Genomic DNA, 27,936 nt, shown 5'->3' on the forward strand with positions numbered 1-27,936 from the left:
ATAGAAATATAGAGACAGACACAAATATACATAGATAGATAGATAGATAGATAGATAGATAGATAGATAGATAGATAGATATACATATATAGAGAGATGGAGATATAGAGGGATAGATATATATACATATATATAGAGAGAGATGGAGATGGAGATAGGGATAAATACAGATAGAAATAGAGATAAAGATAGAGGGAGAGAGAGAGAGGGAGATTCTATTGTTTACACTCCTTAGTACCTCTTGAGCACTAAATACATTAAATTAAGTCTTTCAGAGCTCCTTCCCTGTGGCTCTCAATCCTACACATGATAAGGTCATCTACAAAAAAAACAAAAAAAACCAAACAAAACAAAACAAACAAAAAAAAAAGATGAATTTCACAGACTCCTCTGAGGACTTTAATCTTATTTACAGGTCATTGTTTAATTCTTGAATACAAGCATCCAAAATTCTTGAGCTGTAAAATTCCTGTTCCTTTCCACCAGGTGCCTCAGTGCCCAGGCTTCTTTCTCGGATTGCTTGAAGCTTGGTATCCACATCTCTTGGAGAGAAGTCCTGCCAGAGTTTGATAACGAGAACCAAAATGCCTCTGGTGTGGGGCAGCTCAGATGGTTAACTTCAGCCCTCCACCTTCGGGGCAGCCACCCCTGACAATGCAAAGAAATGAAAACAGTTATTCAGGAACTCTGGCAAAGAAGAGAAGTGCAATGACATTAGCAAACTATTAAAGCATGTTAAGGAGATTTTTCCTCCCCAGTACAGGCTCGAGCCACGTCCCTGTAAATGTCAGAGTGTCCTGTACACAGCCAGTCAATGCTGACAACAGCCTGACCCTTGGACCTGGCTGCAGATGAGCAGCATCAGTCCACCCAAACTGATACTTTAAGGCAAGAAGTTCTGATTTAATCACAATATTCTGTTTTCATCTTAAACATGTACACATTTAATGAGGGGTTTTTTGTGGGTTTTTTTTTCTTAAAGAAAAAGGAAAAATAACCAAACCATGAATCTGGCCAGGAGACCAAACTATTCTTCATAACATTCTTGACTAAAGAGGCACAAAAGCACATAGAAGGGATCAGTCCTGGGTCATGTTTTGTTCAATATCTTCATCAATGACATTGATGAGGGCACAGACAGACAGACAGAGTCTGCTTGGCAAGTTTGCCAATGACACCAAGCTGGGAGGCTGGGCTGAGACACCTGGAGGCTGTGCAGTCACCCAGCGAGACCTGGACAGACAGAGCTGGGCAGAGAGGAACCTAAAGGTGTCCAAAAAGGACAAGTGCAGAGTCTCGCACCTGAGAAGGAACAATAAACTGCAGCAGTACAGGCTGGGAGGTGATCTGCTGGAGAGCAGTCCTGTGGAGAAGGACCTGGGAGTGCTGGAAGCTCTCCATGGGACTGAAATGTGCCCTCGTGGCCAAGAAGGCCAATGGAATCCTGAGGGGCATTCAGAGCAGTGTGTCCAGCAGATCCAGGGAGGTTCTCCTTCCCTTGTACTCTGCCCTGCTGAGACCTCATCTGCAATGTTACCTTCAGTTCTGGGGTCCCCTGTTCAGGAGGGTCAGGGATCTACTGGAGAGAGTCCAAGGGAGGGCTGTGAAGATGCTGAAGGGGCTGGAGCACTGCCCTGTGAAGAGAGGCTGAGGGACCTGGGGCTGTCTGGTCTGGTGAAAGAACATTTAGAGAGTATCTGACCAATGTTTATAAACATCTGAGGGCTGGGGGTCAAGAGGGAGGGGACAAACTCCTCAGTTGTGCCCTGGGATAGGACAAGAGGCAATGGGTGTGAACTACAGCACAGGAAGTTCCACCTCAACATGAGAATGAACTTCTTTACTGTAAGGGTCCCAGAGCACTGTCACAGGCTGCCCAGAGAGGCTGTGAAGTCTTCTTGTCTGGAGCCTTTCCAGCCCTGTCTGGATGTGTTCCTATGCGACCAGAGCTAGATTGCATGATCCTGCTCTGGCAGTGGGGTTGGACTCGATGATCCATGGAGGTGTCTTCCAACCCCTAACATCCTGTGATCCTGCAAAGGAATATTTGTATCTAACCTACTCCATGATTTTCCATGGTTGTAATCCTAGCTCAAAGAGAGGGGGCATCTGTCCAGATTTGCAATAGACTCCAACAGGAAAGCTTGGTTAAATGTAATGGTTACTAGTCTGCATTCCCAGTCACTTCAGCTCAGCTTAAAACTCCATCTGCTCTTCATCTCCCTTCTACTATCTGACTACATAGTGTAATACTCAGACTGTAATCACCTAAAACACAGACTAAAGGATGTAAGACAGATGTGGGATACTAAAACCATTGACCAGTTTCATTACTGGACTAAAAAAAACCCAACAAAATACCATAAGAGATGACTTTTTTCAATTCATGTTGAGAACTGAGCTTTTGGAGAGTTTGAAAAACAACTACTGGCCCTTGGTATGTGAACCTGGGAATCTTAAAGGGATGCAGCAATTAAAATGAGCATTCATCAGGTCAGAAATACATGTAGTGAGAGATTTTAGCTTCAGTTTAATTCCCAGTAAACCTTTGTTTACACCAGCCAAATCCAACACAGGTCTAGCTGGAGACTGAACAGCTCACAGTGCCTTTGAAACAGCCTTCTGGTGGCATGGCTGACACTCTTGCAAGACTGATGGGCCCTCAGTGCTAGGCTTCCTGCTAGGACAGTGTCATGGAAGGCCAAAATTGGCCTAAACATGTCCTTGTTTTCTGCTCCCCCTCCTTCTGCTGTTGGGGAAAGCAAGGGTGGGAAAGGAAGATGGCCCTGGTGCCATTAAGTCTCCTTCTCTGCTTCCAAACTTGTAAACAAGGTACCCACGTGTGTTTAGACACTTGTTTGTGCTTCACTCTAAAAGAGGTAAAAGCAAGCCCTGACTTTACCTAATACAATCAAGTTTGGCAAATTGCCATTCTGATTGGCTAATCTGTGGCCAAAGGGTCGTTAGTCTCAGGCTGCATCAATTAAAAGAGATGAGCAGGCAAACACAACCTGCTCTCTCTGTGTGCTTCTGCCTTATGGTGCCTCTGCCTCATTGCTCTCTGCCACTGCATCCTGCCATGCTCTGCCTGCTGTATATTAACAAGGCCTGATACTTTGGGTTTGTCTACCTGGAAACTTGCTGTGCCTCAAGTTTATCAGGGAACTGGCATTAAGTACCTCACAACGTGGCATGCAGTGCTACAGGCTGGGGACGGAGTGGCTGGAGAGCAGCCAGGCAGAGCGGGACCTGGGGTGGGGACTGGTCAGCAGCCTACTGAACATGAGCCAGCAGTGTGCCCAGGTGGCCAAGAAGGCCAACAGCATCCTGGATCTTAGGAACTTAGTGTGGCCAGCAAGACCACAGAAGCCCTTCTGCCCCATACTCACCGCTGGTTAGGTCTCATCTTGAGTTCTGTGTCCAGTGCTGGGTTCCTCAATTTAAGAAAGATGCAGAGGTGCTTGAATGTGTCCAGAGAAGGGCAACAAGGCTGGTGAGGAGAAGCTGAGGGAGCTGGGGGTGTGCAGCCTGGAGAAGAGGAGGCTCATGGTAGACCTCATTGCTCTCTACAGCTACCTCAAGGGAGGTTGTAGCCAGGTGGGGTTGGTCTCTTCTGCCAAGGAACCAGGGACAAAACAACAGGACAGAGCCTCAAGTTGTGCCAGGGTAGGTTCAGCCTGAACATTAGAAAGAACTTCATCATGGGAAGAGTGATTGGCATTGGATTGGGCTGCCCAGGGAGGTGGTGGAGTCCCCATCCCTGGAGGTGTATAAAAGGAGGCTGGATGAGGCACTTAGTGCCATGATTTAGTGAATTAGAAGGGTTAGGTGACAGGCTGGACTTGATGATCTCAGAAGTCTTTTCCAACTTCGTCAACTCTGTGATTCTGAAAAGTGCCACCAACATTGTGCCCATCTGCACATCTGCAAGACATCCTGCCTGAACCCTTGGAAACCTCATGCCAAGTCTGGAGTCATCAAAGAGGAACCAGGAGCAGGTCAGAGATTGGCTGCCTCTCTCCCAGCACCCTGTTAGAGCCTGGGAAGATCTAGAGGGCAATTAAGACACCAACAGGACTCCCTGCAAGTGTTTGGGTACTGTCTGGAAATTTAGCCCTGGGAACCTGGAGACATTATGTTGTAAATAAAGGCTCAAAGCCTCTCTCTAACTGATTCCAAGTGACTGCTGCCTTAAACAGAAAGAAGCCTCTCGAGGCCCTCTAGTGGATAAGTGGAATAAAACAACTGCGACAATCAGTCCAGTTCTGTTATTTTGATGTTTGTTATATTATTGCTAGTTCATAGAACCACAGAATCAACCAGGTTGGAAGAGACCTCCAAGATCATCCAGTCCAACCTAGCACCCAGCCCTAGCCAGTCAACTAGACCATGGCACTAAGTGCCTCATCCAGGCTTTTCTTCAACACATCCAGAGATGGTGACTCCACCACCTCCCTGGGCAGCTCATTCCAATGCCAATCACTCTCTCTGGCAACAATTTCCTCCTAACATCCAGTCTGTACTTCCCCAGCACAACTTGAGACTGTGTCCCCTTGTTCTGGTGCTGGTTTTCTGGGAGAAGAGACCAATCCCACTAGCTACAACCTCCCTTCAGGTAGGTGTAGACAGCAATGAGGTCTGCCCTGAGCCTCCTCTTCTCCAGGCTAAATACAACCGCAGCTCCCTCAGCCTCTCCTCACAGAGCCAGCCCAGGCCTTTTACCAGCCTTGCTGCCCTTCTCTGGACACGTTCTGGTATCTCAACATCTCTCTTGAATTGAGGGGCCCAGAACTGGACACAGCACTCAAGGTGTGGCCTGACCAGCACTGAGTACAGGAGAAGAATAACCTCCCTTGTCCTGCTGGCCACACTGTTCCTGATGCAGGCCAGGATGCCATTGGCTCTCTTGGCCACCTGGGCACACTGCTGGCTCATCTTCAGCTTACTATCTATCAGTACCCCCAGGTCCCTTTCTTCCTGGCTGCTCTCACCCACTCTGTCCCCAGCCTGTAGTGCTGCTTGGGGTTGTTGTGGCCAAAATTCAGGACCCTGCACTTGGCCTTGTTCAATCTCATCCCATTGGCCTCTGCCCACCCATCCAGCCTGGCCAGGTCCCTCTGCAGGGCTCTCCTACCTTCCAACAGATCCACACCTGCTCCTAGCTTGGTGTCATCTGCAAACTTACTGATGCTGGACTCAATCTCCTCGTCCAGGTCATCAATAAAGATATTGAACAGGACTGGGCCCAGCACTGATCCTTGGGGCACACCACTAGTGACAGCTGCCAACTGGATGTGGCACCATGCACCAGCACTCTCTGGGCCTGGCCCTCCAGCCAGTTCTTGACCCACATCAGAGTGAATCTGTCTAAGCCACGAGCTGCCAGCTTTGCCAGGAGCTTCTTGTGGCAGACAGTGTCAAAAGCCTTGCTGAAGTCCAGGTTATTTCTTAAGTGTTCTGTTTTCCTCTGTGTAATACTTTTCATGGCTGTGCAAGGAAGTTGATTAAAAACAGGCACTGAGATTAAATATATTAATATCAAAAATCATAAACTCTATTAATTTTGGAATAAATCCTGCTAATACTGTCACAGACAGCCATTTGCAGATACTCTTTATCAGCACAACTTCAGGACAATTAGACTCAGAGGTACACGCCCAAAACCTGCCTCAGACATTGGTGTTTCAATGTTTAGTCACCAAGCATGGCCAAAGACAATAATATGTGGGCACCACAATGGTATGTGGTCAAACCACAGGTTTCAATGCACATGTGCAGAAGCAGTCATAAAGTCAGGAAGGACCTAGAACCGGACTCTAGTCCAGCTCCCTCTTCCAAACAGGTCTTATCTAATTGCCTAGGGCAGCATTGAGTTGAGTTGTAAAACATGCTCAAAGAATCATAGAATCAACCAGGTTGGAAGAGACCTCCAAGATCATCCACTCCAACCTAGCACCCAGCCCTATCCAATCAACCAGACCATGGCACTAAGTGCCTCATCCAGGCTTTTCTTGAAGACCTCCAGGGACGGTGCCTCCACCACCTCCCTGGGCAGCCCATTCCAATGCCAATCACTCTCTCTGTGAAGAACTTCCTCCTAACATCCAGCCTAGACCTCCCCTGCCACAACTTGAGACTGTGTCCCCTTGTTCTATTGCTGGTTACCTGGAAGAAAAGGCCACCCCCCACCTGGCTACAATGTCCCCTCAGGTAGCTGTAGACAGCAATGAGGTCACCCCTGAGCCTCCTCTTCTCCAGGCTGCACACCCCCAGCTCCCTCAGCCTCTCCTCATAGGGTTTATGCTCCAGGCCCCTCACCAGCATTGTTGCCCTTCTCTGGACACCTTCCCGCACCTTAACATCTCTCTTGAATTGAGGGGCCCAGAACTGGACACAGCACTCAAGGTGTGGCCTGACCAGCACTGAGTACAGGGGAAGAATAACCTCCCTTGTCCTGCTGGCCACACTGTTCCTGATGCAGGCCAGGATGCCACTGGCTCTCTTGGCCACCTGGGCACACTGCTGGCTCATCTTCAGCTACTATCTACCAGTACCCCCAGGTCCCTTTCCTCCTGGCTGCTCTCCAGCCACTCTGTCCCCAGCCTGTAGTGCTGCTTGAGGTTGTTGTGGCCAAAGTGCAGAATCCTGCACTTAGCCTTGTTAAATCTCATCCCATTGGCCTCTGCCCACCCATCCAGCCTGGCCAGGTCCCTCTGCAGGGCTCTTCTACCCTCCAACAGATCAACACCTGCTCCTAGCTTGGTGTCACATGCAAACTTACTGATGCAGGACTCAATGCCCTCGTCCAGGTCATCAATAAAGATATTGAACAGGACTGGGCCCAGCACTGATCCTTGGGGCACACCACTAGTGACAGCTGCCAACTGGATGTGGCACCATGCACCAGCACTCTCTGGGCCTGGCCCTCCAGCCAGTTCTTGATCCAGCACAGAGTGAATCTGTCCAAGCCATGAGCTGCCAGCTTGGCCAGGAGCTTCTTGTGGCAGACAGTGTCAAAGGCTTTGCTGAAGTCCAGGTAGACTACATCCACAGCCTGCCCCACATTCACCAGGCAGGTAACTTGATCATAAAAGGAGATCAGGTTGGTGAGACAGGACCTGCCCTTCCTAAACCCATGCTGGACAGACATCCCATAACCTCTCTGGGCATTAGTGCTAGTTTGAAGCAGGCTAGAATGTTTTGGTGAGAGGAACTAGATTACAGGCTGTGAAAGGAAAACAATGGTGATGTCTACTTCACTCATAGGCTTGCTGAGATGTGTAAAAACACAAGTCAAAACATAGATAAGACACTTGGCACCACTTCCGCTGGGGCTGCTGGCTGAGCTGCATCTTACTCTCTAACCTCACCCTCCATTTTGGGCTAATCCACTTTGCTTCCTAACCCTCCTGGCTGAACCTCCATTCTTCCTTTGAACTGAGGTAAGGTTGAGAGGGGTAAGGATAAGGTGGAAGGGTGGTTGAGAGCCCCTCCTGGGGACTCAGGTTTGTGGGAGGGGAGTTGTGTTTCTGTATTACCTTTTCCCTTGTCTATTTCTGTCTATAACTGTATATACTGTAAATATCTGCTGGTATATTGTGCTAGCTGTAAATAGAAGCTTCATTCACATTTCCAGAGCTGGCTGAGTCTAGTCTGGGTGATTTCTAAAGTGGGGGGGGTGGGGGGTAGGGAACACCCAAACCATCACAGCGATATGTTTCCAAACTTTCCAGGTCATCTAATCCGAGTCAGCAACTTAAGTTCCTTTCTGTAGCCTGACTAAAAAAAAAACTCCTCTTGAATAATTCCAGCCTTCTGCTGGAATGATCACCAGCTCAACAGTTAATAAGTGTGAGCTCAAGCCCCACTGCAGTATGAGGACACATGCTCTGACACACACCTTCTGCCAGCACCTTTTGACATGAAGATGCACAGTCCTATGGCACTGCCATACCCACGGTTGTAGGGCTGTGCAGAAATCTGGTAACCGACCTGCCCACAACAAATCCGACCCCAGTGCCACTTTCAAAACATGACACGAAGTCATATGTACCTTTTCTTTCCTTCTGATGTTTTCCCACACTCTGTTGCACACCATGCACTCAAAAGCATCGATGTAATTGTCCTGGGTGATATCTTGCACTCCCCACCTGCGCTCCCTCATCGCCGCGAGCAGCCTTGGGTTGGAAATGTCCCCTTTGAGTTTCCACTGTAGGTAAGACTCATATTCTCCATCGTTTGCATCTAGTGCTTTGATGTAGTGGGCTAGCTCCCGAGGGTGTGAAAAGCTGGATACTAGGATGGCACTCTTATTGCTAGGAAGCCATTCTGCAACACTGGGAGACCCAAAGTACACCGGTACCACTCCCAGCTTCAGAGGCCGCCAGAGTTTTTCAGTGATGTAATCCTCACAGACAGCGTTTTCAAAAGCAAGAATGAACTTGTACTGTGCCAGTATCTTATAGAAGTTCCCACTATCCATGGCAGTTGGACTTCTGAGATGCTGAGGAAGGTCTCTGTTATGCAGGCATTCCCCATAAGAGTCCACCTCTATGTGGCACATCAACTCACGCACATAGCTGTCCCGATCAGAGGGAGGGTTGCAGTCAGACTGCACATATGCAAGCGGTGCAAGCCTCTTCCTCAGCTTGTTCTTCATCTGCAGTGGGATCATGTACCTCAATGACTTCAGGATCTCTACACTCTCGAGGTACTGAGTGGTCAGCGGTAGGTGGGAATGGCGACTGAAGGTTGCGGTGTGGTTGAATAAGGTTATGGTTGGCTCGTGGAAGAGTTTGTAGTTGTTTTTTGGTGACTCTTCATGGAAAAGGGCCCAATCATGATAGTCTTCACGAGGGAGGGGTAGGCTGTCTATACTGAAATCAGTACCTGGAGAAAAGCAAACCATATTTAGCCATTATCTGTTGCACAACACTACGACGGCACTGAAGCCTACTTCCAATTTAGCATCAGCTCTACAGCCATTGCATTTTTTACATAAGGCAGCAGTACAGAGAGCAAAGCATGAAAACGCAGAGAAGTGTTGTGACAGATATGACTGGCTCAACAACAGACAACAGAGAGTTGTCATCAGTGGCAGAGCGTCAAGTTGGAGGCCCACAGCCAGTGGTGTTTCCCAGGATCAGTACTGGGACAAGTTTTGTCCAATGTCTTTGTCAACAATGTGGAGAAGGGCATTGAGTACACCCTCAGAAAGCTCACTGATGATACAAAACTTGGGTGGAGGGGGAGGTGTGTGGCTAACATTCCTCAGGCTGTGCTGCTCTCCAACCAGATCTGGACAGGCTGACTGCTGCATGAAGGCAAACCACATGAAGTTCAGTAAGGACAAGGGCAGGGTCCTGCATCTGGAGAGGAGTAACAATAGAGAGCAGAACAGTCTGGGGCTGGCCTGCTGGAAAGCAACTCTGAGGAGAAGGACCCTGAAGTGCTGCTGGGCAGCAAGTTCTACATGGGCCAGTAGTGTGCCTTTGTGGCCAAGAGAGCAAAGGGCATCCTGGGGGGCATCAGGAAAAGTGTCTCCAGCAGGGCTAGTGAGGTTCTCCTCCCCCTCTATGCTACCCTGGTGAGACCACACCTGGAATACTGTGTCCAGTTTTGCACTTCCCAGGTCAGGAGAGACAAAGACCTGCTGGAGAGAGTCCAGTGGAGAGCCACATGGATGACTGGGGGAGTTGAGCATCAACCCAAAGACACTTGATCAAACTCAGTCCACCAAGAAGACAAAAAGCTTTTAAGGATTAAAGGGAAGATAATGTCAGCATGTTCCCTACCCCATGAGAAAAAGGAAACAATCTTATGAGAGGATGAAGAAAGCACAAGAAGACTACAACTATAAGCAATTTCAACTTCCAAACTACTAATTAGGAAATCTTTGATTATGTGACAGACTGCAGAAGATAGAGACAGATGCTTCAGAACAGAAGTTGCACATCTCATTCCTGTCATTCAGGATTCGTATTTCTAGTGGTTTAAGGCTTACTGGAATATCCTGATAATAGAAGTCAGATCATTGGCTGTAAAAGAAAAATAAAGTCTACATCATTCATTGGTTTGCTAAGACTTGCAAAAAGCCAAAGTATAAACAATTCTTTCTTCTTTGCCCTGGATCTATTTCTTCTTTGTCCTGGATCTCTTTGATTCTCTTTACTCTCTTCCACTAGCCTTGATAAGCCAGATAACACATAAGCCTTGCTGGTTACATTCTGTCTGGGGAAAGAGAGAGAGAGAGGATGGTGTTGGGCCCCTTCTGGGCTTGCTTTATCCAGGGTGGGGAGGTTTGGATCTCGGTGTTATTTCTATATTGTACATAATTGCAAATACCTGTAAATATATGGTGTATAGATGGTTGTAAATGTAGATTTGCTGTAAATACAGCCTTTATCTTACTTCCAAGCCATCTCAGCTGGTCTGATAAACTTCAGTTGGGGCAGGGGAGAAGTTCCCAACCCTGCAGGAACTCAATGGTCAAGCACAGAGAAGCTGGACATTCTCCTCATTTAGGAACTAACACCCCTGAGGCTGACAGCATGACACCCCACTCATGTTTACTCGGTTGCACTGGTAGATCATGTCACAGGATCACAAATCACAGGACGCTAGGGGCTGGAAGGGACCCAAGGAGATCATCGAGTCCAACTGCCCTGCCAGAGCAGGACAATCCTATCTAACACAGATCACAGAGGAACACATCCAGACAGGCCTTGAAAGACTCCACAGAAGGAGACTCCACAGCCTCTCTGGGGAGCCTGTTCCAGTGCTCTGTGACCCTTACAGGAAAGAAGTTCCCCCTTGTGTTGAGGCAGAACCTCTTTTGCTGCAATTTACACCCTTTGCTCCTTGTCCTATCCCAGGGAGCAAGTGAGCAGAGCCTGTCCCCTGCCCCTCCTGGCAGCCTTCAGACAGATACTTATAAATGTTTATCAAATCCCCTCTCAGTCTTCTCCAGACTAAACAGCCCCAGGTCCCTAAGCGTCTCCTCATCAGCCATGCCCTCCAGTCCCCTAATCATCCTCATTGCCCTTCACTGGACCCTGTCTAGCAGATCCCTGTCATTGTTCAACTGGGGAGACCAAAACTGAACACAGTGTTCAAGATGAGGTCTCAGCAGGACAGAGCAGAGGGGAAGGAGAACCTCCCTTGATCTGCTGGACACACTCTTCCTAACACACCCCAGGATCCCATTGGCCTTCTTGACCACAAGGGCACATTGCTGTGCCATGGTTAACTGTTACCCACCAGCACCCCCAGGTCCCTCTCCACAGGGCTGCTCTCCAGCAGTCACCTCCCAGCCTATACTGGTGCAGTTTGTTGTTCCTCCCAAGATGCAGGACTCTGCACTTGTCCTTGTTTGACTTCATCTGGTTCCTCTGTGCCCAGCTCTCAGTCTGCCCAGGTCTCTCTGGTGGCCACACAGCCTTCAGCTGTCTCAGCCAAGCCTCCCAGCTTGGTGTGGTCAGCAAACTTGCAGAGCAGACTCTGTCTGTCTGTGCCCTCATCAATGGCATTGACGAAGACGTTGAACAGGACTGGCCCCAGCACTGATCCCTGGGGGACACCACTGGTCCCAGCTCTCCAGCTGGACCTGGCACCATTGATCACCACCTTCTGAACTCTGTCTTGCAACCAGTTCCCAACTCACCTCACTGTCTGCTCTTCCATCCCACACTTCCTTGGTTTGCTCACTAAAATGTCATGGGAGATGGTGTCACACACAAAACTCTGTGAAGTTATGTGACACTGAAAAGCTGGAGCTGGGAACCCCTCCCAGCACAAGCAGAGACAAAACCCCACAAGAGAAAAAAGTCTTACTTCCTGTGGCAGGCTAGGAACATTCTCCACCCTCAACACTGTTGAAATCCAGCAGACCAGCTTTGATAGCTTGGAAGTAAGACGAAGTTCTGTTTACAGCAGAGCAAAATTTACAAGCATATTGTGCTGGTTTGAGGCTAACTGGAATATTCTAATGAGAAAAAATAGATTTTGGCTGTGACAAAGAAACAATGTTGATGTCTACTTCACTCAGAGGCTTGCTGAGATGTATAAAAACAAGGACACAGACACAGATAAGACAGTGTGAGAGTCTCTATCTGCCAGAGTTGGTGTCTGTGCTTTTCTGCCTGGGCTTTTGCTGTGTAACCCAACTAATTCTGCTTCTAACTCCCCTGGCCAATCCTGCAAACTCACCTTGTGTGTAAGGCAGATTCTGGGATAAGGTAGAAGGGTAGAAAGAAGGTGGAAGGGTGGCTGGGAGCCCCTCCTTGGGCAGAGTGTTGTGTTTCTATATTACCTTTAACTTGCATATTTCTGTATACAGCTGTATATATTTGTGGTATATTGTAAATATCTACTTGTATATTGTGCTAAGCTGTGAGTACAAAGCTTCATTTCTTAACTTCCAGCCAGCTGAGTCCAGCCTGGGTGATTTCATAGGAGTGAGAGGGAAGGGAACTCCCAAACCATCGCAGCATAGATACACAATATATTTACAGATACTTACAATTACATACAAATTAGAAATAATACAGACATCCAAACTCCCTTCTGCACAAAGGAAACTGCCCAGAAGGGGCTCAAAGCTACCCTCTACTTTCCCAGGCAGACAAACAACACAACTAGCAAAGCTTAACATTGTTATGTGTTAGTGGAGAGATATTAGAGCAGAGTGAAGAAGAAGCAAAAGGCAGCAGTGTTGCAGAACCAAGTGGCACAAATTGTTGACACTGACTTTTTAACCTTCTCAGCAAACCAATGCATGATGCAGACTCCATCATTATTTTCCTTTCACAACCAATGGTCTAATTTCTCTCCTTATATCAAGTAACCTCAGATCATCACACTTCCAAACAGGAGACAACAGCACTGGATAAAGTCATCACCAAGAAGCTTTCCAAGCCAGGACAGTAGCTCAGGACAACTTGCAGAAAATGTGGTTTTGAGCAAATTAGTTCTGACAGAAAAAAAGTCTGAAGCCCTCATTTGCATAGTGTTGTCACTGAGGTTTGGATCAGTCTTCTCCTCACTAGTTCACTGACCAATTAGGGCAACCACAGAATCACAGAACATCAGGGCCTGCAAGGTGCCTCCAAAGCTCATCCAATCCATCCCCCCTGCAAAGCAGGATCACCTAAAGCAGATCACACAGGAACACATCCAAGCAGCTCTTGAATATTTCCAGAGAGGGATACTCCACAACCACCCTGGGCAGCCTCTTCCAGTCTTCTGTCACACTCACAGGGAAAAAAATTCCTCCTCTTGTTTCCATGGAACTTCCTATGCCTCAACTGCCACCTAATGCCCCTTGTCCTGTCACTGGGCATCACCCAGCAAAGCCTGAATCCAGCCTCCTGCCACTCACCCTGCACATACTGATAAGCACTGATGAGGTCACCTCTCAGTCTCCTCCTCTCCAAGCAGCACAGTCCCAGCTCGCTCAGGCTCTCCTCATAACAGAGATGTTCCATTCCCTTCATCATCTTTGTGGCTCTGTGCTGGACTCTCTCAACCAGTTCTATGTCCCTCTTGAACTGGGGAGACAAGAACTCAATGCAGTTTCTTTCAAAGCTGAAACTGCATCCTGACCCAACCTTAGCACAGCAGGGCATATGAGTTCAAGTTATCACTCAGGAGGCAAGGTAGAGGGAAATTCTGGAACACCAAAATCTGCCTTATTTGCAGGCCAGCAGCTCAGTGCTTCAAGTTAGGAGTGTGAGTGTGTCTGCCTGTGAAGCTTTTCTGCACTGATGCAGCACTTTGTCTCCTTCAATGCCATCTGTGGCCTTTGTTTCTGCAGATTTTACGCACGAGATGACTTAGTGCACTGTTTTGAAAACAGGCAGCATTTTGGCAAATTTTAACAGGTCCATATTTCATAGCCAGCATCACCAGAAAAAAATACAGGAAGAGCCTTTAGCCCAGTATAAATAACCTCTTAAAAAATAAGTATGTAAATGGACATTAGGAAAAAGTTTTTCATGGAGACAGTGGTCAGGCCACACCTTGAGTGCTGTGTTCAGTTCTGGCCTCCTCAATTCAAGAGAGATGTTGAGGTGCTGGAAGGTGTCCAGAGAAGGGCAACAAAGCTGGTGAGGGGCCTGGAACACAAACCCCATGAGGAGAGGCTGAGGGAGCTGGGCCTGTTTAGCCTGGAGAAGAGGAGGCTCAGGGCAGACCTCTTTGCTGTCTACAACTACCTGAAGGGACACTGTAGCCAGGTGGGGGGTGGCCTCTTCTCCCAGGCAGCCAGCAACAGAACAAGGGGACACAGTCTCAAGTTGTGCTAGGGAATGTATAGGCTGGATGTTAGGAGGAAGTTGTTGCCAGAGAGAGTGATTGGCATTGGAATGGGCTGCCCAGGAAGGTGGTGGAGGCACCGTCCCTGGAAGTGTTCAAGAAAAGCTTGGATGAGGCACTTAGTGCCGTGGTCTAGTTGACTGGATGGGGCTGGGGGATAAGTTGGAGTGGATGATCTTGGAGGTCTCTTCCAACCTGGTTGATTCTATGATTCTATGATTCTATGGAATGAGCTGCCCAGGGAGATGGTGGAGTTACCCACCCTGGATGTGTTTAAGGGTGGTTTGGATGTGGTGCCTAGGGGTATGGTTTAAGGTGAATTTTGATAAGTAGGGATCTAGGTTGGATTTAGTGATCCTGAGGGGCTTTGCCAATCTGGGTGTTGCTGTGATTCTGTGTTTCTGTGATTCTGATTCTGTGATTCTGTATATGTTTATTACCTTTCCTATTTAGCCCACTTTTGCAACTAATAATTTCATTTAACTTCCAATTTCTGAGTAAGCCTAGCAAATTTTCTTTTGGGGGGAGGGAGAGGTTGACTCAGTTCTAATTTAAATTTCCAGAGACTGAAAATAAATTTGATAGAACCAATAACAATTTTATAAAGTGCCCTTTCCTCTTCCCCTTCTTTCCCAAAAGAAAGGGATTAGATGGAGAGAGAGAATCATAGAATCATAGAATCAACCAGGTTGGAAGAGACCTCCAAGATCATCCACTCCAACCTAGCACCCAGCCCTAGCCAGTCAACCAGACCACAGCACTAAGTGCCTCATCCAGTCTTTTCTTGAAGACCTCCAGGGACAGTGCCTCCACCACCTCCCTGGGCAGCCCATTCCAATGGGAAATCACACCCAAATAAATGAAATCTCACTCGATTTGGAAGTTAAAAAGAGAAGTTTAACAATAACTTTAAAAGGCACCTGAGGCAGGGAAGTTACAAAAGGTTAGGGAAGGGACAAATAGCAAATGCAAAATGGTATAAATACAACCCGATTGTGATGGTGATGGCTTTGTCCACCTCGTGGGTGATGGCCACATGGTGAAACAAAGAGGACCCAGGAACTGATGGTCCTGTTGGTATGCAGGAAGCAGAGTGTTGCAGAGCAAGTGAAATAGAAAATCCCCCTGCTTTTATGGGACAGGAAGGGGGGAGTGGGCTAACCATCACCTGGTGGTGTTCAGACCCACCCTCGGGGAGGGGTCAAGACCACCTAGGGTCAGGTTCAGGGTTACTCCCCCTGGAGGGTTAACCCTACACAAGGGTGAATCCCAAAGTATGTGTAGTGCAAAACCACTACACCTGCTCTGGCATCTTACAGGATCACAGGATGTCAGGGGTTGGAAGGGACCTCCATAGATCATCGAGTCCAACTCCCCTGCCGCAGCAGGACCATACAATCTAGCTCAGGTCACACAGGAACACATCCAGACAGGTCTTGAAAGTCTCCAGAGAAGGACACTCCACAACCTTTCTGAGCAGCCTTTTCCAAACTGGATGTTTCTGTGCTTCTGTGATGCCCACAAGCCTGTTATAATTGAACTGTCATACTTCCTCTAATACTGAAAGACTATTAGAATTACTCCCAGAGACTCAAACTAACTGTATAGCTTTCATATGATGCAAAGCCAGCTTTTCTCGTCTTTAATCGGGTCAGCTTCCTGTTCTTTTGCTGTTGCTACTTTGCCCTCATGCTTGACCATTGCATTATCAACTGACAAAGCTGATCTACTTGGAGCTCTGAAGAAATGAATTAAGGTGTTTCGATGCCATCCAGAGGGACCTGGACAGGCTGCAGAGGTGGGCACAAACCCATGAGGTTCAACAAGACCAAATGCAGTGTCCTGCATCTGGGTCAGGGCAATCCCAAGCACAACTGCAGGCTGGGCAGTGACTGCTTGCAGAGCAGCCCTGAGGAGAGGGACTTGGGGATGCTGCTGGACGAGAAGCTCAACATGAGCCAGCAGTGTGCACTTCCAGCCCAGAGAGCCAACCAGAACCTGGGCTGCATGAGGAGAAGTGTGGCCAGCAGGGAGAGTGAGATGATTTTCCCTCTCTACTCTGCTTTGGTGAGACCCCACCTGGAGTACTGCATCCAGTTCTGGAGCCCACTTACAAGGATGTGGAGATGCTGGAGCATGTCCAAAGTAGGGCCACTGGGATGCTCAGAGGGCTGCAGCAGCTCTGCTGTGAGGACAGACTGAAAGAGTTGGGGCTGTTCAGCCTGGAGAAGAGGAGGCTCCCAGGTGACCTTCTTGTGGCCTTTCAGTATCTGATGGGGGCCTACAAAAAAAGCTGGGGAGGGACTTTTTAGGCTATCAAGGAGTTACAGGACATTCCCCTTAATGGAGCAAAGCTGGAAATATGTAGGTTCAGGCTGGATGTGAGGAGGAAGTTGTTCAGCATGAGAGTGGTGAGAGCCTGGAATGGGTTGCCCAGGGAGGTGGTTTAGGTCCCATCCCTGGAGGTGTTTAAGGCCAGGCTGGCTGAGGCTGTGGGCAGCCTGATCTAGGGCAGGGTGTCCCTGCCCACAGCAGGAGGGTTGGAACTGGCTGATCCTTGTGGTCCCTTCCAACCCTGAGTAATTCTATGATTCACTGTTAACCAAGCCAAATGCTCTTCCTCCCTGTGTTTCCATTTCCACCTGTACCATAACTGAGTGAATGAATCAAATTCAAGGCTCCTGTTTTATTGTGTTTCCAGGCAAAGGAGCTGCTGAACCTACCAAGTGCAGAACTGAACCTACCAAGTGCAGAACAGCATTTGGCTTCATTTTTTTTCTGCTTAAAATTCACTTTCTCTCTGAAAAGCAACTGTGTGTGGGGGAGGAAAGAACAAAATCAACAAAATAAAGCTTTTTTTTTTTAATCTCTGTGTTTTGTAGGCTCAAAAAAAAAAATAATTCCAACTAGCCCCAAACCAGCACAAGTGGGAAGTTTCTGAGGCAGCAGAGCTAAAGCAGGTCAGAAGATTGCACTAGCTGCTGCTCCCTGTGCAGAATCAATAAGACTCTTTCACTACTTTCCATTTACAGTCTGCTAGCAACCTCTCAGCACATGAGGCAGAGGAAGTTGCACAGTTACCAAAGAGGGCATTATATCAAGACAAAAGACTTGTACAAGTGCAACAAAGACCTTGTAGAACCTCTGCTAGGGCTGACAAAGATGATTAGAAAAAGTTGGCTTGATCTTAGGCTGTCTTTTCTTGACTTGGCAACCACAGGAAATTATCTTTTCTCCCCAAACCAGGGAGCATATGACTGGAAAGCAGCACGAGATGAGGCAACAGACATGCCACAGATGTGCACAGCCACTTTTCAGAGTACTTTTGGAGACAAAGTACTGTCATGGTAGATCTGGATAAGCCAAAATAAGCTTATACATGTCCTGGCTTGCCCAGACGTTACTTTTCTGCTCTCCCTCCTTCTGCTATGTGGAGAAACAACTGTGGGAAAGTGGACAAAGAACCTGGAGCCATTGAATCTTAGGACTCTGGCCTGCCCAGGCTTGTTTACATCCTGTGCTAAACAAGATACACATGTTTAGCTTGCACCTGTCTTGTGCAAGGTCTATGTTTTTACCAAATTTGGGTAAAGTAAGCCCATGGCTTTACCTAACATGGTCAAGCTCAACTAACTGCCATTCTGATTGGCTATCCTGCGTCCAAAGGTCCATTAGTCTTGGGTCATATTGACAAAAACACATGAGCAGGTAACACAATGTGCTCTGCCACTGTATTGATGCTCGCTTGCCTGCTACTGCCTGCTGCCATGCTATGGTAAGCTATAAACTATCTCTGACACAAAGTAACAATCCCTGATGCTCTGAGTTTGTTTGCCTGGAAACTGCACTGCTTTGAGTTTAGCAGGAACAGACTCTAAATGCCTCCACGCAACCAGCCTGCATAGCCAGCGTGACATCGTGCTAAGACTGCACATTGCAAGACATCCTGCCTACACCTGAAAGTCTCTTGCCAAGACAGGAATTCTTGGAGACACACAGATCGTCCATAGAAACCAGGACCAGGTCAGAGATCATCTGACTCCTTTCCCCAGCACTCTGTGAAGCCTGGGAAGAATCAGAAGTCTCAGTGGCTGGCACAACAGTAAAGGAACTCCCTGAAATCCTTTGGGTACTGTCTGAATCTGTAGCTAGCCCCACAAGTCAGAAGATAATATTTTGTGAGTAAATACTTAAAGCTTCTTGCAATTCTCCACTGCCTTCTGCCATAAGCAGAAAGGAGGTCCTTGAGTCCATCTAGAGGACAAGCAGTATAATTAACCGCAAGCGGCATACTGACCACAGGAACCTTCTCCTCCAGCTCAATTAATGCTTATATATTTTGCTAATTACAGAATTATAGAATCATGGAATAGTTTAGGTTGGAAGGGACCTCAAAGATCAGCCAGTTCCAACCACCTGCCGTAGGCAGGGACACCTCCCACTAGAACAGGTCACTCAAGGCCTCATCCAACCTGGCCTTGAACACCCCCAGGGAGGCAGGGAGCAGCCACAACCTCCCTGGGCAACCTGTGCCAGTGTCTCACCACCCTCACTGCAAGGAACTTGTTCCTAACATCCAGTTTAGATCTCCCCTCTGCCACTTTAAACCCATTCCTCCTCATCCTGTCATTACAAGACCTTGTAAATAGTCCCTCCCCAGCCCTCCTGTAGCCCCCTTCAGCTCCTGGAAGGCCACTCCAAGGTCTCCTCAAAGCCTTCTCTCCTCCAGGAGGAAGAGCCCCAGCTCTTGTAGCCTGTCCTCATAGCAGAGCTGCTGCAGCCCTCTGATCATCTTCACAGCCCTTCTCTGGACTCACTCTAACAGTTCTGTGCCCTTCTTACTTCTAGATCTAGTTATTCCTCTGCATATTGTTCCCATGACCATGCAAAGAACCAATTATTATTTAAATTAGTGGTCAGGAGGGCAAGACTCCTAAATACCACAATTAATAAGCAATATTCATTTTGGAAATACCACCTCACAATTAATTGATTACCCCCCTTCCATAACAGGTACATCTCTGGAAAAGCACCAGGGAAAAGTTCAGGGCAGTCAGCTGTGTATAGGTTTCTGCTCTCAGTGAGTGCCATCTAGAATAGTTCATCTCTAAAGGAAACTAACTAGGCAGGAGAGCAAAGAAATGGATCCTTACCATAGAACAGAAATGCTCTCGTCATCTGATTGTGCTGGTAGGTCCTGTTGATAGTAAAGAAGCAAACATCCTCTCCACATTGACCCAATCTTCCTGTCTCTCCAGTCAGGGGAGACCACCAGAGCAGGATGGGATAGGGACCTGTATCAGATTCTGTCTTCAGGCTGCTGTGAAATTCCTGCTTCTTGAACTGCAAAGTATTTCTCTCCACAGGCTCTAACAGGCCACTGTGTAAAGCAGAGATCACTGCCACCTTATGCTCCGAATTGCCCAGCTCTGTGATAACCTTGAGAGAAATAAACATACACATCATCATGCATCATTGACGTGAGCTAGGACATCTGCTTGGCAGAGTTTAAGCATCAGGCACTAAGTCTGCGTGTTAAGTTTCCATCAGTCAGAGTCAATGCTCTTCTCTGACTAAAGTCACTGTGCAGGTGAGCTCACAGCAACAACAGCAAAAGCTTTAATTTGTGTTTGTAAGGGGGGGGAAGGCAGGAAATACATTTTTGTACTGAGATATAGTCACATCACATATGATTTTAGTACCACAAGTTGTGCTTTCTCTCTGAAAAAAAAAAAAAGAAGCAAAAGACAGAAAGCAGCCATTTAGCAGCCAGGTTTCTTCTGGAAATCAGCTGTAATAAAAACAAACAAACAAAAAAACAACATGAAGACTTCATGCCAAGTGCAAGGTTCTACACTTTGGCCACAACAACCCCAAACAGTGCTACAGACTGGGGACAGAGTGGCCTGGATCAGGAAGAGTGTGGCCAGCAGGACAAGGAAGGTGTTTCTGCCCCTCTGCTCAACACTGGTCAAGCCACACCTTGAGTCCTGTGTCCAGTTCCGGGCTCTTCAATTCAAGAGAGATGTTGAGATACTGGAACGTGTTCAGAGAAGGGCAATGAAGCTGGTGAGGGGCCTGGAGCACAGCCCTGTGAGGAGAGGCTGAGGGAGCTGGGGTGTGCAGCTCAGGCCAGAGCTCATTGCTGCCTACAACTACCTGAGACTGTAGCCAGGTGGGGTTGGTATCTTCTGCCAGGCAACCATCATCAGAACAAGAGAACACAGTCTCAGGTAGTGCCAGGGAAGGTTCAAGCTGGAATTTAGGAGGAAGTTCTTCCCAGAGAGAGTGATTGCCATTGGAATGGGCTGCCCAGGGAGGTGGTGGAGTCACCATCCCTGGAGGTGTTCAAAAAAATGACTGGATGAGGCACTTAGTGCCATGGTCTAGTTGACTGGCTAGGGCTGGGTGATAGTTTGGACTGGATGATCTTGGAGGTCTCTTCCAACCTGGTTGATTCTATGATTCTATGCCTTTGTACAGCCATCTGCATTCATTCCTGTTAATTTTTAAACCACTGTCGGAATAAGTCAGGTGCAGGAATATCTGAAAGAAAATACAGCTACAACTAGGCAGAGGAGAAAAGTCCCATCTGTACTTACAAGGATGGAAAGACCTACCAATCACTGACAGATCTGAAACCCCAGATGGAACCTTGAAAACTTTCAGCTCCTAGGAGAAGCCTTTAGCACTTCTCACCGGCACCCATGGGACAGAAGTCCCCAGAATACCTTGGGGATTTGTGATGCTTACAAAGCCACCCCCTCTTCTACAGGTCGTACCTGCCACAAGTATCCTAGGACAGAGAATTCTACTAGTGAAGTGTCAGCAGGTGTTGTCACAGAATGCATTGCTCCTGCTCTTCACCTTAGTGGGGCAAAGACCTTCCTGCTACCATGAAAACAGCTTTCTATGTGTGGACCTTCACAGGCAGTGCATAATGGCATCCCAGAACAACTGCAAAAGTGATGGGGGAACTCTAAGCCAACAGACAGGTTTGGCCACAGCCACTTGTCAGATGGCTCTGAAGGAAGGCTACTGGAAAGTAGGATAACGTTGCTTATTTTAAGTTCACAGGATCACAGGCTGTTAGAGCTGGAAGGGACCCAAAGAGATCATCAAGTCCAACCCCTCTGAGTTGTTTGAAAACATTTCTTTTCCCTGATAGCTTTACTGCACGCATTCATTTTCTTGTTTGCAGTGTCACTTGCTCTCACCATGTAGTAAAATACATTGATTCTAGCTAGACTAAATTGGCTCTGCAACAGGCACAGCATACACAGCACAACCCACTAAGTGCAGCTGTACAGAAAACAAATACAGCAATTACTCCCACACTGGCAACTGGACAAGATACTAGCTGGGGAAAGATTCATACATCTAAAATACAACATATAACTGCAGCAAAATAACTGAACTAAGTCTAGAACTACCTCATGTCCAGGTTTCTCCAAGAACAAGCTTCTCCTTTGCTTCCAAATCTTGCCCTGGTGGAATTTAAGAAGTCTGAACTTGTATAAAAATTCTAGTAGCAATCTCTGAACTCCTAAGGGTTCACCCAGGATAGCTCATGTGGTACAGCAGCCCCTGCACCAGGGCACCATGCATCATGGTGCAGTGAACATTCCCAGCTAAAAAACCCATCCAGGCACAGGGAAGCTCTAACGAGACCCAAACCTGCTTAGCTGTGGAGGTGTAGTGGAGTCTCAGACTTCCACAATAAAGGTCCTAAGAGCCTTCCTAGTGTTTCTAGTAGTCTAGGGCAGCCACATCATCTTTGGATACCTTGACAAGGGGAGCAGAACTGAAAGTGATCACTATGTGTCAGTGACTGCCTTGAAGAAATGGCTTTGATATAGAAGAGCTTTCCCAGGAGCTAGCCTGGGAAAGCTTCAGGTCTTCCTGCTAACACGACTGGGACTTAGACCTGAGGTACCAGGTTGAACCAGAGCCTCCACTCCGTGGAAAGACCTCTGCGTGGCAAATTCTGGCCTTCTCATGACTGAAGTCTCCTACAGTCCCATGTCTGCCAGCAAAGATATTGAGGTGCTTGAATGTGTCCAGAGAAGGGCAGCAAGGCTGGTGAGAGGGCTGAAGCACAGCTCTGTGAGGAGAGGCTGAGGGAGCTGGGGGTGTGCAGCCTGGAGAAGAGGAGGCTCAGGGGTGAGCTCACTGCTCTCTAGAGCTACCTGAAGACAGGCTGCAGCCAGGTGGGGTTGGTCTCTTCTGCCAGGCAACCAGAGACAGAACAAAAGGATACAGGCTCAAACTGTGCCAGGGCAGGTTTAGGTTGGATATTAGGAATAAGTTCTTCACAGCAAGAGTGATTTGCTTTGGAATGGGCTGCCTAGAGAGGTGGAGTAGCCACCATCCCTGGAGGTGTTAAAGAGGAGGCTGAATGAGGCACTAATTGCCATGGTTTAGTTAATTAAAAGGGTTAGATGACAGGTTGGACTTGATGATCCTAGAGATCTTTTCTCACCTGGTTAATTCTGTGATTCAAGTTGTCCAAAAGCTCTTCTAATGAAAACCTAGGGTAACTTTTACCAGCCACAAACATTCATTTGCCCCTACAAATATTAATATGCCTCCACACTGATTTTTCCCTCATGCATTTTTTACTGACCAGCTTACGCTTCACAACGCAAAGGACAGCCTCTGAGTCAAGACTAAGGGACAGGTTTCCACCGTTAGTTACCGGCACAGGTTGCCCAGGGTGGTTGTGGCTGCTCTCTCCCTGGAGGTGTTCATGGCCAGGTTGGATGAGGCATTGAGCGACCTGTTTTAGTGGGAGGTGTCCCTGTCTATGGAATGGGGTTGGAACTAGATGAGCTTTGAGGCCCCTTCCAACCTAAATGTGCTAGTTTGAAGCAGGCTAGAATGTTTTGGTGAGAGAAAGTAGATAATTTAGCTGTGAAAAGGAAAACAATTGTGATGTCAACTTCTCTCACAATCCCGCTGAGAAGTATGGGAACAAGAAGTAAAACATTAGATAACATTCTCCATTTTTGCTCTCACTTTGCTTTTGCCTTCAGACCAAGCAACATCTCCTTCACCTCACTGCCACTAACCTTGCTCCTTAACCTCTTGGCTGCACCTCTATTCTTTCTCAAGATTGGGGTAAGGTTGAGAGGGGCAGGGGGAGGTGCTGGGGTGGTTGAGAGCCCCTCCTGGGGACTCAGGTTTCTGGGAGGGGAGTTGTGCTTCTGTATTACTTGTCCTTTATATATTTTTGTATATAACTGTATATAGTATCAGAGTATCACAGTATCATCAAGGTTGGAAGAGACCTCACAGATCATCAAGTCCAACCCTTTACCACAGAGCTCAAGGCTAGACCATGGCACCAAGTGCCACGTCCAACCTTGCCTTGAATAGCCCCAGGGACAGCGACTCCACCACCTCCCCAGGCAGCCCATTCCAGTGTCCAATGACTCTCTCAGTGAAGAACTTTCTCCTCACCTCGAGCCTAAATCTCCCCTGGCGTAGCTTGAGGCTGTGTCCTCTCGTTCTGGTGCTGGCCACCTGAGAGAAGAGAGCAACCTCCTCCTGGCCACAACCACCCCTCAGGTAGTTGTAGACAGCAATAAGGTCACCCCCAAGCCTCCTCTTCTCCAGGCTAAACAATCCCAGCTACCTCAGCCTCTCCTCATAGGGCTGTGCTCAAGGCCTCTCCCCAGCCTCGTCACCCTTCTCTGGACACGCTCAAGCATCTCAATGTCCCTCCTGAACTGCTTGTATATTGTGCTGCTGTAAATAAATAGCTGTGTTTATATTCCCGGAGCCCGTCTGAGTTAGCTGGGGCATTTCCAAAAGTGTGGGGGGGTGGGTTACAGCCTAAACCGCCACACTAAACCATTCTATGATTCTATGATGTCCTCAGAATTCCCTGGTCCACCTGTCACATCACTATGAATCAGGTCCAGCCTTGCCTTCCCCAAGCGATGAGTTCAAACACAGGAACAGAGGAGACCATGCTGAATGGAGACAATACCGCATGGCACGGTATGGTACACTACTCCTTAGAAAGTGGTCCAGGAGCCAAGCTGATAAGCAAGAAAGTCGCTCTCTGTGTGTCACTTTCGGCGTCACCCACTACCACCATGCCAGCATTGCTGACAGAACTTCTTTGAACACTGCTCTTAAAGCAGAGGTTTGTACAGAATGTATCTGTCACCTTCAAAATTCTCTCATCTGCCAGAGTTCACAGTATCACAGTATCATCAGGGTTGGAAGAGACCTCACAGATCATCAAGTCCAACCCTTTACCACAGAGCTCAAGGCTAGACCATGGCACCAAGTGCCACGTCCAACCTTGCCTTGAACAGCCCCAGGGATGGTGACTCCACCACCTCCCCGGGCAGCCCATTCCAGTGTCCAATGACTCTCTCAGTGAAGAACTTTCTCCTCACCTCAAGCCTAAATCTCCCCTGGCGCAGCCTGAGGCTGTGTCCTCTCGTTCTGGTGCTGGCCACCTGAGAGAAGTGAGCAACCTCCTCCTGGCCACAACCACCCCTCAGGTAGTTGTAGACAGCAATAAGGTCTCCTCTGAGCCTCCTCTGCTCCAGGCTAAACAATCCCAGCTCCCTCAGCCTCTCCTCGTAGGGCTGTGCTCAAGGTCTTTCACCAGCCTCGTTGCCCTTCTCTGGACACACTCAAGCATCTCAATGTCCCTCCTAAACTGGGGGGCCCAGAACTGAACACAGTACTCAAGGTGTGGTCTAACCAGTGCAGAGTACAGGGGCAGAATGACCTCCCTGCTCCTGCTGACCACACCATTCCTGATGCAGGCCAGGATGCCACTGGCTCTCTTGGCCACCTGGGCACACTGCTGGCTCATGTTCAGGCGGATATCAATCAGCACCCCCAGATCCCTCTCTGTCTGGCTGCTCTCCAGCCACTCCGACCCCAGCCTGAATCTCTGCATGGGGTTGTTGTGGCCAAAGTGCAGCACCCTGCACTTGGAGCTATTGAATGCCATCCCATTGGCCTCTGCCCATCTGTCCAGGCGGTCTAGGTCCCGCTGCAGAGCCCTTCTGCCCTCCAACTCAGTCACATCTGCCCCCAGCTTGGTGTCATCTGCAAACTTGCTGATGACTGACTCCATGCCCTCACCCAGATCATCTATGAAGATGTTAAAGAGTTGTGTCATACCTTGAGAGCAATCTCATGCATACGCCACCCACCCTTGCCCCTGTACCTGCAGAGTCACCATCAGGAAAAAGGCAGCTGCAAAGCAGAAGCAAGATGCCCATGTTTTCTTCCTCCTCATCCTAATCATGATGAACTGCAGGGCCTGCCAGAGCAGTCAATCTGGGCATCAGGAAGACAAATCTGTCTAATGTCTTCAGCCTTTACTGTAGGGCTTTCCCATGTCATTCTTACTCTTCCCCATGATGAGCACTGCTGAAAAAGAACACAGCACCAATAAGAGTGCTCCTTATGATCAGTGATTACCTCACTGTCTTTCCACAGCTATCTGTAGGCGCCAGATCCACCTTTTGAGTGAGGCATCCAGAAAGCCGTCTGCACAAAACAGCACTTTCACGCACAGCCCTCTCCTCAAACAGCTATTGCCCTTACCTGATGCTTTTTTTTGTTTAAGCTTTCAAAGAGCCCTACTATTTTGCTGCATGCTGGAAGTTAATGCATAGAAATCCCAACTCCTGACAACAGGAGCAGGTGCAAAATCCAGCTTCACCTAAAAGCTGCATGGGTGGAAGACTGTACCCCTCCAGGCAGAGAAGTCTGAAAATAAGGATATTCTGAAAGCTCCCCTAAAGCAGAAACACACACATAAACGTTTAATAAATTGATGGTTTACAACCTGTTTCTTTCAGAGAGGTGCTTCCTGTAAATAAAGCTGGTTTCCTGTATAAAGAAGGTCTATGGGACAATATTGTCTCTATGACCATGCACCTGATAGCTTTAACTTCACACTAACCCCACTTAGAATTCAAAAAAACTAGCAAAGAAGGATGGATTAAAAAAAAAAACCTGCCTGCCACTAGTACCACTTCTGCAGCACTGGCAGTAGGAGGGAAAAAAAATACTCTATTTCCACTTTCACTACCATATGCATTCATCCCTTCCCATCAAAGCCTCTTTAACAAAACCTCGCACACAACCATGCTGTGTGAGTTCTGTTCTGCATCGTAGAGCTGGTTTTGAAGGTTTTGTGTAGGCACAGAAGGGCACAGCTGCCAGCTGAGTGCTTTCCAAATCGTGCAGGATCTTTTATAAAGCCTTTTCCTCGTCTTTGCCTCCTGCATTACAGCCAAATGGGGCACCATAAGGGGACGGGGGCTCAATTCTGCTCACAACTGTGTGGGTGAAGATCTACTCACAGCAGACCTTGAAGCAGAACAGTATTTTTAACACTACGCATCTTACCCTGTGCACAGCAAAAAGTAAGACTCTGATGATGCCGAATGTCGCCATACCTTCTGCCCCCGTGAAAAAGTAGCAATCTTTCCATCTTTAGACGTAAAGCGCCTGCTTCCTCTAGAGCAGGCACTCTCCACCACCATGGATGCGCTGTACCAACTGCACTGACTCCGGACTTTATCCTTGCCTTTGCAGAGCCCGACAGTCGGTGCCTTCTCCCCGCGGTGTGCTGCGGGGCGGACCGTGTTCGGAGGGGGCAACAGCAGGCTCTGCCCTCTCCCAACTCCTCTGGCAAAGATGAAGTTGCAGCGCTTATCCCACCTCGGCCAGGCCGAGCGAAGGCCATGAGGATCGAAGGAAAGAAGGCTACATCAACACCCACGGCTGTCCTGCGGTAGAAGCAGCTCCCTGCAAATCCCACCGAACTTCCCACCAGCTCTCCCGAACGCCTCAGAATCCTTCCAACCTAACCTCGCTGCATTTCTGCAGCTTTAGCATGGCAGCCGAGGCTGTGCCTACTCTCCAGCTGCGCTTTTCTCCAGCCTCAGGCCGTCCCGCAGCCCCGGCCCTACCTCCTACCCGTGGGTCGAGCATCCTCCAGCGGCCGCTTTGCCGCTGTACTCACCCCGAAGAAGTCTCTTCTCTTTTCACCTCCGTGGTCCGTCCCCCTCTGATCGGATTTGAGGGGCTTCGGGCTGGCGGGCTGGGCTGTTTGGTTTGTATTTTTTTACTTTCAGTTTGTGCACCGACTCGGCGAGCCGCGAGGGCGGGCGCTACGCCTAGCACCGCTGCTTTGGGGCCCCGCGGCGGGGCGGTGCGGGACGCCTGCCGGCTCCCTCCGCCCACCGCGGTTCCGGCGGAGGTGGTGGGGGTGCCAGCGCTCTTCACAGTCCCCAAAGGCCTCGAAGAGAGACGGTAGAGGGCTAAGGGGCCTGAGAGCGCCATCGCATCCGGCTCCACTGCTTTTCCCGCAAGTCCCGCATCCCCTTTCCTATTCCCCCCCCCCAAAAATAAAGAAGACCTCATACACATACCCCCCAAACAACAACAACAACAAAAACAACAACAACAACCAAACCCGCCACCAACCCCACACTCCGTCACTAATTTCTGTAGCTATTGGCATAACCGGGCTTAGAGGGACCTTACGGTTCCACACGCCGCGCCGTGATTTTAGCCCGTGCCGTCTGGACGAGGTATGGGGCTGGCTGCGCTGCGAGGAAAGGCACCGCGACA

At 48.5% G+C, this 27,936-nt stretch overlaps 1 protein-coding gene across 2 annotated transcripts; it reads right to left on the minus strand.

Moving 5' to 3' along the window:
• Window positions 1–398: 398 nt before the first annotated feature.
• FUT10 (fucosyltransferase 10) lies at window positions 399–27,561 on the minus strand. 2 transcript variants are annotated; one of them, XM_064176560.1, is made up of 5 exons: window positions 27,326–27,561; window positions 25,514–25,716; window positions 19,467–19,752; window positions 8,054–8,889; window positions 399–648 (listed from the first exon to the last, which is right to left on the minus strand). In XM_064176560.1, exons 2-5 carry the CDS (start codon window positions 25,592–25,594, stop codon window positions 424–426), a joined length of 1,428 nt encoding a protein of 475 aa, XP_064032630.1. In that variant the 5' UTR covers window positions 25,595–25,716; window positions 27,326–27,561; the 3' UTR covers window positions 399–423. The 2 variants fall into 2 exon arrangements, with proteins under 2 accessions (XP_064032630.1, XP_064032631.1); XM_064176561.1 differs by having other exon boundaries at window positions 25,514–25,719.
• Window positions 27,562–27,936: the final 375 nt, after the last annotated feature.

The sequence above is a fragment of the Pogoniulus pusillus genome, chromosome Z (genome assembly GCF_015220805.1).
Source record: "Pogoniulus pusillus isolate bPogPus1 chromosome Z, bPogPus1.pri, whole genome shotgun sequence".
Lineage (NCBI taxonomy): Eukaryota > Metazoa > Chordata > Aves > Piciformes > Lybiidae > Pogoniulus > Pogoniulus pusillus.